General features: G+C 37.9%; 1 protein-coding gene across 2 annotated transcripts in view; it reads left to right on the plus strand.

Annotated features, from left to right (window-relative positions):
- CDK13 (cyclin dependent kinase 13) overlaps positions 1-12717 on the plus strand; it is a 141528-nt gene that overhangs the window by 43598 nt on the left and 85213 nt on the right. For both annotated transcript variants that reach the window (XM_010364254.2, XM_010364252.2), the window contains exons 4-5: positions 529-668; positions 3330-3500. In XM_010364254.2, the coding sequence (XP_010362556.1) occupies positions 529-668; positions 3330-3500 (311 nt within the window). The remainder of the gene's footprint in view (positions 1-528; positions 669-3329; positions 3501-12717) is intronic.

Below are 12717 nucleotides of genomic sequence, written 5' to 3' on the forward strand. Positions count from 1 at the left end.
GTACTCTCTTAGACTGAAAAATCTTTTTTTTTTTGATGTTTTTCATATGATTTCATCCAGCCATAAGTCTAAATTTGTCAATAAGTTTTATAGTTAGATTTTTGTTAACATTCTTTATCAAACTCTTGTTTTTTAAAAGTAGATTATGTATATTGTTAATGGATGAAAAATAAAACTCCCTGGAGATTGGTTAGAGAATTTTAACTCTTACTAGTGTTGGTTTAATCTACTCATTGAAAAATTACATTTTATTTTTGAAAACCCTTCATACAAGCTCTACTACTTTTTTTCTCTGTTTAAATACTTGTCTACAGAAGAAGAGTCAGTATATAGAAATGATACCTCAATTTTTATGATAACTCACAGTACCAAATCAGTGTTACTTGTTTTGGATACATGATGAAAACTACTGCAAGAGTAGGGAAGAATAAAGAATATACAATTGGGTGGCGAGTACATATTAAGTTATTAGACAGTTTATTCAATTTGCTTGATTGTATATAAAAACTTTAGAACTATATTTGATAGAATATGTGGGCCTCGCTATGGTGAAATCAAAGAAAAAGATATTGACTGGGGAAAACGCTGCGTGGATAAATTTGATATCATCGGAATTATTGGAGAAGGTACTTACGGACAAGTTTACAAAGCCAGGGATAAAGACACTGGTAAGAATGCCAAGTTCTGGGGATCTTTTGGGCCTACGGAATGTACTTAGTTTGTGTTTCTCTTCTAATGTTTAGCTTTGGAAATTTTCCAAAAAAATTCAAATTTATTGTGCTTTTGTTTCATCTTGTTTTTAATTTTATTCTATATATGCATTTTGTAAGATATGAGTACATGTAAGTGAGTCTGTATATGTGTATATTTTAAAAAGTGTTCCTTTAGTATTTGTGATATACTATATGGTAGGATTTAGTTTTTCTTTCCTCTTTTATGGTGAATAATTCTTACACTGTTATTAATCAGAGGGAAAGGTATCTTAACCTGAATTAATCTTACTAGTAAATTTTTTTTTGTCATAAGCCTTACACAACACTTTCATTTAGCCTTCAATTTTTTTCCTGCAGTAACTATCCTTGGAGGTCAATTTTAGCAGCTTAATCTTTCATAACATAATCAGGAACTCAGAGAAAGTTTTAAAAGGCTTCACAGGAGAAGCAAAAAGTAGCTGTGTCAGAAGCTATGTATTTTACTTAATAATGCATAGAGCTAGTATTTTATCTTTCTTTATTCATAACTGCTTATTGAAATAAACCAATAGACTGGGCATGGTTGCTCATGCCTATAATCCCAGCACTTTGGGAGGCTGAGGCAGGGAGATCACCTAAGGCCAGGAGTTCAAGACCAGCCTGGCCAACATGAAGAAACCCTGTCTCTACCAAAGACACAAAAGTTACCTGGGCATAGTGTCACATGCCTGTAAACCCAGCTACTTGGGAGGCTGAGGCTGGAACCCAGGGAGTGGAGATTGTAGTGAACTGAGATCGTGCCACTGCACTCCAGCCTGAACGACAGAGCGAGACTCCACCTCAGAAAACAATAAAATAAAATAAAAACACACAAATTAGCCGGGTGTGGTGGTGGGCACCTATAATCCCAGCTACTTGGGAGGCTTGGGCAGGAGAATTGCTTGAACCCTGGAGGTGGAGGTTGCAGCGAGCCGAGATTGCGCCACTGCACTCCAGTCTGGGCAACAGAACGAGACTCTGTCTCATAGAAAGAAACCAATAGATTAAAACAGCACAGCTATTTGAGGCCATATAGTATATGGGAGATGACTTTATGGTTAGAAACTACTGAGGGCAATTACTTCATAGAGTAATAATTGGTATTTATAATGATGTGTTATCAAAAACATTGAATTACAACTTTTAAAACTGTTAAGTAAAACCAGGACTCATACACAATATAGAAGGCATTCCATTAAAATTAATTGAATAAGTTGTAATGATTAAAAGAATACACCTCCTTCTTTTAGAAAATTTGTAAGAACATTTTTTTCTCCAAAGAAGTGGAATGAATAAACCTTTATTATAGTGAATTTTTTCTTATAATAGACTTTGTGTATGTGCGTATATTTCATTTTCTATTTGGATCATTTCTGATACAAAGCTGACTCATACCTAAATTATGTGACAATTTAGTGTAGTGGGGAAGAACGTATATTTTTGAGGCAAGTAACTGGATTTTGAATTCCAGTTTTACTACTAGGTAACTGGCCAGGTTTGGGCAAGTAATATGTCTGAGCATATTTTTTTCACTGATAGAGTTTTTCTCTATTCAGAGAAATTTTATGCATACATAAGCATATGGGCTATATTTGTCTTTCGCTTGTTCACTTTAAAAAAAAAAATGACAGTGTGATACACCCAGTCTTCAGCATCATCTTTTTTGAGGCAGAGTCTTGCACCATCGCCCAGGCTGAAGTGCAGTGGTGTGATCTCGGCTCACTGCAGCCTCCACCTCCCAGGTTCAAGTGATTCTCCTGCCTCAGCCACCCAAGTTGGTGAGGTTACAGGCGCCCAGCTAATTTTTTGTGTTTTTAGTAGAGTTGGGGTTTCACTATGTTGGCCAGGTTGGTCTTGAACTCCTGACCTCGTGATCTGTCGTCCTTGGCCTCCCAAAGTGCTGGGATTACAGAAGTGAGCTACCGCGTCCGGCCTAGCATCTTTCTGTTTTCTTTTTATTTTTTCCCAAGTGAATGTAAAAGCATCTTTCTTTTTTCACTGAATATATGAATGGGGAGCATAATATATTTGGACTTAGCTCATTTTTAACAGTTGTGTAGTATTCCCTGGTTTATATAAATATTGCATAATTTGTTTAATGACAGACTTAATTTTTTGAACTATAAATATTATTTGGTATATTGGAAACAAACATATTTTGTGGGTTGTATTTTTGAGAAGTAAGAACAGAATTAAGGCCGGGCGCGGTGGCTCAAGCCTGTAATCCCAGCACTTTGGGAGGCCGAGACGGTTGGATCACGAGGTCAGGAGATCGAGACCATCCTGGCTAACACCGTGAAACCCCGTCTCTACTAAAAAAAATACAAAAAACTAGCCGGACGAGGTGGTGGGCGCCTGTAGTCCCAGCTACTCGGGAGGCTGAGGCAGGAGAATGGCGTAAACCTGGGAAGCAGAGCTTGCAGTGAGCTGAGATCCGGCCACTGCACTCCAGCCTGGGCGAAAGAGCGAGACTCCGTCTCAAAAAAAAAAATAAGTAAATAAAAAAGAACAGAATTAAATTAAAATACATTTAAAGTTAAGAAAAATGTAATCTGCTTTTGTCAGCTGGTAACCTGGTTTTATTAAATTCCTTAATAGGAGAAATGGTAGCCTTAAAAAAAGTACGTCTGGATAACGAAAAGGAAGGCTTTCCAATTACAGCAATTCGAGAAATTAAAATTCTCCGGCAGCTTACCCATCAGAGTATTATCAATATGAAGGAAATAGTGACTGATAAAGAAGATGCTTTGGATTTCAAGAAGGACAAAGGTATGTGCGCATATTTAAATAACTAATTCTTTGTATTCATGATTAATATTGCTAACTTGCAAATTTTATTTATAGATTTGACTATTTGAGTAATTAGATACTATTGCTCGAATGTGAAACTATATTTTTAAGTTTGGTAGAGTTGAAGAATTGATTGATTTACTTTAGTGGTTTTTGAGTAAACTTTGTAAAGGGTATTTGCCAATATTACACGTAAAGTATTCACTAGTAATATGTGTTTTTTTTGACATCAGTGTATAGTTTTTAGAGTTCATTTTTTAGTAGTTGAAAAACCAGTTCGTAGTAGTAGTATTTTTACTCTACATTTTTATGTTACAAATGCCTTAACATACAAAGAAATTTTATGGTAGGCATATGTATTATTTCTGAAAGTGTGGAGGCAAAAATCATACTTGAAATTGCCTTTAATAATCTGTAGTGGGGTATGTATATATGTATAGTTATTATTTAGCAGAGAAGCTGACAAAAAATTAGCCTGCTTATTAAAGTAGTTATTATAGGGCATATGATGGGTGAAAGCAGTGCTCTACTGCTGGTATGTTTTACATCTTAGATTTTAGATTTAAATCTTTATAAAATCTTATATTAAATCTTATATTTAAGATGTAAATATAGGATCTTTATATAAATCTTATATTTAAATCTTCATGAGATTGCAGAACCAAAGTTTACTGACTATATTCTGAGGTTTGCAAACAGCAAAACTTTTTTTCAAACTAAATCTAACATAAAACAGACACATTGTTGCACATCTATAAGCCAAACACTTTGTGAGTCCAGGGTGTGAGGCGCACTTGAGCCCAGGAGTTCAAGACCAGCCTGGGCAACATAACGAGAGCCCATCTCTACAAAAAAGAAATCAGAAAATTAGCACTGCATGGTGGTGCATGCCTGTGGTTCCATTTACTCAGGAGGCTGAGGCAGGAGGATCTCGAGTGCAGGAGATGGAGGCTTCAGTGAACTGTGATTGCACCCTGCACTCCAATCTGGGTGACAGAGCAAGACCTTGTCTCTAAAAACGAAAAGAAAAAGATTAAAGTAGGAATATTCTGATTGAACATGGTACTTAGCCTTCTGTCTTCCCCAGCTACACACACAGTCTCTTTCTCTCTCTCTCTCTCTCTCTCTCTCTCTCTCTCTCTCTCTCTCTCTCTCTCTCTCTCTCTCTCTCTCTCTCTCTCTCTCTCTCTTACTCTTCTGGGGGACACAATTCAAAATGATTGATAAACTACATGGTAGTTATTTTGCATAAAGGAACTGTTTGAAAATATAATATGGAGTTCAGAATCATCTTTTTAATTGATGTCACTTCTGTTACTTTTTGTCCCTAGTAAAGCTTGCATTTCTCAGCCTGACTTTTACCCTGGTTTGTCTTTTTAACTTTATTTTTCATTACTACTTATTGTGTGGTAGAAGGGGTACTGGTGTGACTTGAATTAGAATATCTGGGTCTTGAGACTGAGTGCATTAGTGGTGTGGGCTTATTAGTAAGGCTTTTAGCTCTTTTGAGTCTGTTATCCCTTCATCCATAAAAGGGAAACATCTATCATGGTAAGAATTAAGACTTTTAAACGTGGAAGTATCGTGCAAGTGCTGTTTGTTTTGCATTAACCTCATGCTCTAGCTAAATTAGTATATTTGCTTTTCCTCCAGCATACTTGGGCCGTCCTGCTTTTTTGATCTGTGCGATCACCTCCCTGCCTGCTTCTCCAATCCCATCTATGCCATTTTGATTGCCCACCAGGCTTCACAGACACACACATACTCACACACTCATTCACACATGCACGCATGCACAATTTGAAAGGCTAATTTTTCACGCCTGAGGTCTCAGCCTGAATGTTGCTTTATTCATTAGTGAGGCCTTACCTTATCAGTCTTCCCACTTTCCACTACATATAGACACAGGCAATTTAAGATTTCATAGTAAGTGGGAATAATTATAATGGTTTGTTACTTGTTTCTGTACAGATAGATGGGAACCATACCTGTTTTCTTCACTGTTGTGCCTCCTACCTAGGTCAGTGGCTGGACTATAGAATGTGCTGAATGACTAATTGCTGAATGAATATATGAGCTCTATTTTTAAAAATAATCCTATTTATACTTTAATACTTAAACAGTACTATCTGTGAATATAGTAATAGTCTTCCTGATATTACAATTATGGTCATAATTTATTTTCTTTATCAGGTTATAAATTCCCTGAGCCTTTTTTGCTTTGTTTTTAGTTTTATTTCTCCTCAGTGCCTAGCACTGCACTTCAGAAATCATAGATTTTCATGTTATTTGCACCCTTCATCTTTCTTCCTACCATAATCCTGTTTGTAATTCTCTGAGTCATGATAAACAAGAATGTGTTTTCCTGTGTGAGAAGTTACATGTAGGTACCTGGAATTAGTTAAATGCATTAGTGTATGTGAGAAGTTACAAAATTTAAAACATAATTCTTTCTTAAATTAATCTAACAATTTTGATGGGAACTATGATGAAGCAACATATTTTCTGAAAAGAGAACTAGATTTGCAGTCTAATCCTGACCACGCTAGCTGTATGACATTACACTAATTGTGATTGCCATGCTGTGTGGTATTAAACTAATTTTAATTGTCTAGTTAGAGCATAAAGACAGTTCAATAACACTGGTTAAATGTTACGGGCTAGTCTAAAATGAGTGTATTGGAATGTATACACATTAAAAAGTAAAAGTTTAGACTTAACAATGTAAATATGAAAATTAGGAACAATACAAAAATCAAGTAAAAATATTACCTTTTAAAAATATAAACATTTGCATTGTTAAAACTAACTAAGCTATTAGTTGTAAGAGAAACATCATAAATGCCCCGTGCAGTGAGTGGCTCATGCCTGTAATCCCAGCACTTGGGGAAAGCCGAGGTAGGGGGATCACTTGACTGAGGTCAGGAGTAGTTCAAGACCAGCCTGGCCAACATGGTGAAACCCATCTCAACTAAAAATACAAAAATTAGCCAGGCATGGTGGTGCATGCCTATAGTCCCAGCTTCTCAGGAGGTTGAAGCAGGAGAATTGTTTGAACCCGGGAGGTGGAGGTTGCAGTGAGCCGAGATTGTACCATTGCACTCCAGCCTAAGCAACAGAGCGAGACTCTGTGTCTTAAAAAAAAAAAAAAAAGGAAAACATCATAAATATATTTTCTTAAAACTTGGCTTTACTTAAAAATGAGAAAAAGTTAATCATGAAGGTTATTAATTTCAATTAATTATTGAAAGTCAAAAAATTTTTTTTTTGTTTTTTTTGTGACCCAAGTCTTGCTCTGTTGCCCAGGCTAGAGTGCAGTGGCACAGTCTCAGCTCATTGCAATCTCTGCCTCTCAGATTCAAGCTATTCTCGTGCCTCAGCCTTCCAAGTAGCCAGGATTACAGGTGTGTGTCACTACACCAATCTAATTTTTAATTTTTATGTTTTTAGTAGAGACGAGGTTTCGCTATGTTGGCCAGGCTGGTCTGGAACTCCTGACCTCAAGTGATCTGCCTGCCTCGGCCTCCCAAAGTGCTTGCATTACAGGCTTGAGCCCCCCGTGCCCTGCCAAAAGTGAAATTTTATTTCATCTTAAAGAAGGAATTATTCTTAAGAAACTGAGGGTTAAGTGGTATCACCGAGTCATGGGTATATTTTTGTGCAGAAACAGATGCTGAAGAAGCTTTTTCTTGTTTTTTTTTTTTTTTTTTTTTTTTTTTTTTTGTTGTTGTTGTTGTTGTTGTCGTTTGTTTTGTTTTGTTTTTTCTTTGAGACAGGGTCTCATTCTGTCACCCAAGCTGGAGTGCGGTGGCATGCAATCAGGGCTCACTGCAGACTTGACCCCAGGCGATCCTCCTGCCTCAGCCTCCCGAGCAGCTAGGACCACAGGCGCATGACAGCATGCCTGGCTAATTTTTTAAAAAGTGATGTGTAGAGATGAGGCTTGTCGTGTTCCCCAGGCCGGCCTCAAACTCCTGGGCTCAATTGATCCTCCTGCCTTGGCCTCCCTTAGTGCTGGCACTATAGGTGTGAGTTGTTACACCTGGCCTGAAGAAACTTTTTCTAAACTAACTGGGGGAATGGACAGGGGATAAACTGATTCTGAAATTTCCTCCTAACTCTTTCATCTTCATGTAGTTTCATCTCTTTTAATCACTTTGAAGGGACTTTTGAACCTTTTTGTCTGATTTTTTAAATCTTTTATTGTTAGCAAGGTGGGGTTTTGGGATCAGAGAGCTTTTCCTGTTCTTCTAGATACTCAGTTTCTTCATGTATGGAAGGAGAGTGGGATGCAGTTACTTACATTAGTTTTAGTATTTATGTTCATATTTCACTGTTCAAAGAGTCTTTGAACTGTTCAGAGTGTTTATATTGTAACAGATTGTGAATGGAGCTGCATTTGCTGAAAATAAAAGAGAATTAATTTGCGATATAAGCTTTTCTTTGTTACTTTCTTCCTTTCACTGAGGATTATAAAGTTATAGAAGAATACTTTCTGAATGAGTAAAATAATATTTAGTTAAATATTAAACATTTTAGTGCTGTTTACAATTCTCTGAGTAGGCTGGGCATGGTGGCTCACACCTGTAATCCCAGCACTTTGGGAGGCTGAGGCGGGTGGATCACCTGAGGTCAGGTGTTCCAGACCAGCCTGGCCAAGAGGCTAGCTGGGTGTGGGGACACGTGCGTGTAATCCCAGCTACTACGGAGGCTGAGGCAGGAGAATCGCTTGAACCCGGGAGGCAGAGGTTGCAGTGAGCCGAGATCGTGCCACTGCATTCCAGCCTGGGCAACAGAGTGAGACTGTGTCTCAAAAAAAAAAAAAAAAAAAAAAAAAAAAATTCTCTTGATAGAGAAGACTTCTATGCTGTATAAAGTAAAAACTCAAGTCATTGATCTTTATTTCAAGATGTAAATATTTCAGTGTTCAGATTTTAAAAATTCGTCAACTGAAATGTACCAGTTTCTACTGATAAGACCTACATATTAACATTCTTCTTTCTTGGCCGGGCGCGGTGGCTCAAGCCTGTAATCCCAGCACTTTGGGAGGCCGAGACGGGCGGATCACGAGGTCAGGAGATCGAGACCATCCTGGCTATCCCGGTGAAACCCCATCTCTACTAAAAAAATACAGAAAAACTAGCCAGGCGAGGTGGCGGGCGCCTGTAGTCCCAGCTACTCGGGAGGCTGAGGCAGGAGAATGGCGTAAACCCGGGAGGTGGAGCTTGCAGTGAGCCAAGATCCGGTCACTGCACTCCAGCCTGGGTGACAGAGTGAGATTCCGTCTCAAAAAAAAAAAAAAACAAAAAACAAAAAACATTCTTCTTTCTCTTCTTCTGCCCCACCCCCAAAAAGGTACCAACTCTGCTTAGTAACAGTACTACACAGAGGGGTAGATCCTAAAACTATGAATCTGTGAATCCTAAAACTATGAATCTGTGACCTTATACCTTAACTGTAAATTTCACATAAAACCTTCCTACTTAACAAAACAGTGTTTTGGTACTTAACATGGTATTCTGGACACCCAAACATCAGTATTATAATTACTATCCCCTAATTAATTTAGCTATAATACTTGGAATGTTAGTGTTTTTATAATGAGGGAATTAGAGCACTCTACTGTGGAATTTTCCTAAAAATCAGGAGACAGTATTCTATAGTAAATGCTTGTGGCAACATGTCACTGTTTGGTCCAGGGAAGAAGTCCTCACATGTCACTTCCTCTGTAGTCTCTGATTCACAAACAGTGTTAGGTGCTCCCATATACTTGAATTGCATGTCATACATAATTCTGTAATGGTACTTTTATATAACTTGTATTTTTGCTTTGTTTTGTTTTTGTTTTGAGACGGAATCTCGCTCTGTCACCCAGGCTGGAGTGCAGTGGTATAATCTTGGCTTACTGCAACCTCTGCCTCCCGGGTTCAAGTGATTCTCCTGTCTCAGCCCCCCGAGTAGCTGGGATTACAGACGTCTACCACCATGCCCAGCTAATTTTTTTCTGTTTTTAGTAGAGACGGGTTTCACCATGTTGGCCAGGCTGATTTTGAACTATTGACCTCACGTGATCCACCCACCTCGGCCTCCCAAAGTGCTAGGATTACAGGCGTGAACTACCGCGCCCAGCCATAACTTGTATTTTCATATAACTTGTCATGTTTTCATATCTTATTCTTACTGTATTTCGGAGAGCAGGGACTGAATTTTATTCTTTGTGTTCACTGTGTGCAGCCCACAGTTGATTATCATTAAATTTTGAGTGAGTGAATGAATGAAATGGAGAGTTCGGAAGGTTCTATGGAATAGGTAGAATGTTAAAGGGTGCAGTTTGGATAGGTATAGTGGAGGGCATTCTAGTTATTAGTTGTCATGACTTGTTTTTACAAGACAATGGAAGACTGGCATATCCCCTAAAGAATACCTAGCTTCCGAATTATTTATCTTGTGTTTTTCTAGGCCTGAATTTATATTCCTGCAGTTTAGAACTGCTGATATCTCCTGAGGTTTGAGAAGAAAGCAACATTGATTTGTTCATTCTTTCTTACCACAAATGTTTATTGTGCTAGGTTCTAGATAGATCTGGGCTGGCCAATGCAGTAGCCACTAGCCACATGTAGCTATTTAAGTTAATTAGTATTAAATAAAATCAAAAGTTTAGTTTCTTAACTGCACTGTTCATGTTCCAAGTGCTCTGTAGCTACATGTAGCTACAGACTACATTTTGGACAGTGAAGTTACAGAACATTTTCATTATCTTAGCATTGAATAATGCCCATCTGAATACTGGGGATATTAACCAAATAAAATCTGGTCCCTAACTCAACCTAGTCTCTGGAACCAGAAGAATCTGCAAACACTGCTAGAACTGAATCAAACTTATATATGAATGACAAACCTGTTTCTGCCTAGAGATTTTTCTTTATTGTTAGTTAATGTGTAATTGTTGGAATTTAAGTTGAAGGTGTTAAGTTTCAAAAGAAGTGAAAAAACTTAAGCAATAACTCACTGTGGAACATACCCAATAAGTCAGGGAGCTTTGCTAAGGAGTCTGTTCTTAGCAACTGTAAACTGTGTTATCTTTTTTTTCCCCTCCTAAAAAGAGAAATGAACTTGCAGGGTTTTTTTAATTGAAAATAAAATGTTCCTGTAACAGTGGGGCTTCCAGCAGCACATTTAAGGCAGGGTTGAAAGTCACTCATAAGTTACTTTTTTTTCTTTTATAGTGGGGGTTACCTATATTGTTTTATCCATTATGTTATGTAAAAGATAAAACTTACAAAATAGTCTCCGTTCTACATTTTACTTTTATCTGGAATTTTATGTGAAATTTACAATTAAGATATAGGGTCAGGGATTCATAGTTTTAGGATTCTACCCTTCTGGTGTAGTACTGTTACTATGTAGAGTTAGTACCTTTTTTGGGGTGGGGCAAAAGAGGAGAAAGAAGAATGTTAATGTGTAGGTTTTGTTTGCTTGATTATAAAATAAATATTTGTCGTATATTTGAAAAACAAAGTATAAAGGAGAAAAGAAGTTGACCCAGATACTATCACTATCATCATTTGTCTATATTTTCCTCTAGTGTCTCTTTTCTCACATCTATGTGATTATTACCAAATGAAAGTTCTGCTGCTTTTATTGTCTTATTTAATAAAATGCTTTTGTAATGGCATAATGTCACTTGAGTGAAATGTAGCCTGAACTATATTTTATTCCTCCATTTTGTGTATTTAAGTTCCTTTGGACATTTCATTATAGTTCCTTCTATTGAAGCTTTATGCTTGGATATTCTAGCAGGTACCTGCCACTATTCATGTGCCTTTAGCTAAAGCAAAGGCTTCATGTGCTAGGAAAAGTCCTAATCAATTCTTAATTACTGGTTTGGTTAGGAATGAAGTATTGAGGATAAAAGTCTTACATAATGAGCAGCTGTTGCATCAATCCTAGCAGTCAGTGGGTCATAGATACTAGAACCAGATTTCCTTCCATTCTTAATGTCCTTATTGGTTAACTTTTTTTTTTTTTTTTTTTAACATTTGATTATTTCCTTAAATAGATCAATAAGAATTGAATTGATAGACCGAAGTTTTTAAATTCTGAAACTTCTTGACATATATTACCAAGTTGTTTTCCAGAAAAAAGGTGCCAATTTATACTCCCAAATCCGGGGTACACTCCACAACCTAGAAGTAGAAGGGAACTGCCTCAACCTGATAAAGGACATCTTATGAAAAACAGGGATATCTCCTTCTACCACTTGTATTCAGCATTGTACTGGAGGTTCTTGCCAGGACAGTTAGTCAAGAAACTGAAATAAAAGGTGTCCAAATGGGAAAGGAAGAAGTAAAACTCTCTTTAGTTTGTGTGTGTGTATATTTGTGCATGAAAATATAGAAAATCCTATGGATTCCACCAAAACAGTATACCCCAACCTTTTTGACACCAGGGAGTGGTTTCATGGAAGACCATTTTTTCCACAGGCTGTGGGGGAGGTGGGGATGGTTTTAGGGTGATTCAAGCATGTTACATTTATTGTGTACTTTATTATTATCATAATATATAATAAAATAATTAACAACTCACCATAATGTAGAATCAGTGGGAACCCTGAGCTTGTTTTCCTGCAACTAGATGGTCCCATCTCAGGGCGATGGGAGACAGTGACAGATCATCAGGCATCAGATTCTTGTAAGTAGCGCGCAGCCTAGATCCCTCACACGCACAGTTCACACTAGGGTTTGTGCTCCTCTGAGAATCTAATGCTGCTGCTGATCTGACAGGAGGCGGAGCTTAGGCAGTAATGTGAGCAGTGGGGACTAACTGTAAATACAGATGGAGGACCAGGCATGGTGGCTCACACCTGTAATCCCAGCACCTTAGGAGGCCGAGGCGGGGAGATCACTTGAGGTCAGGAGTTCCAGACCAGCCTGAATAACATGGGGATACTGCGTCTCTACTAAAAATACAAAAATTAGCTGGGCATGGTGGCTTGCACCTGTAATCCCAGCTATTCGGGATGCTAAGGCAGGAGAATCCCTTGAAACCAGGAGGCAGAGGTTGCAGTGAGCTGAGATCATGCCACTGTACTCCAACCTGGGTGACAGAGTGAGACTCCATCTCAAAACAAAACAGAAAACAGTTGGAGCTTCACTCACCCGCTGCTCATCTGCTGTGCGGCCCAGTTGCTAACAGG

This window comes from Rhinopithecus roxellana, chromosome 6, assembly GCF_007565055.1.
Source record: "Rhinopithecus roxellana isolate Shanxi Qingling chromosome 6, ASM756505v1, whole genome shotgun sequence".
Classification (NCBI taxonomy): domain Eukaryota; kingdom Metazoa; phylum Chordata; class Mammalia; order Primates; family Cercopithecidae; genus Rhinopithecus; species Rhinopithecus roxellana.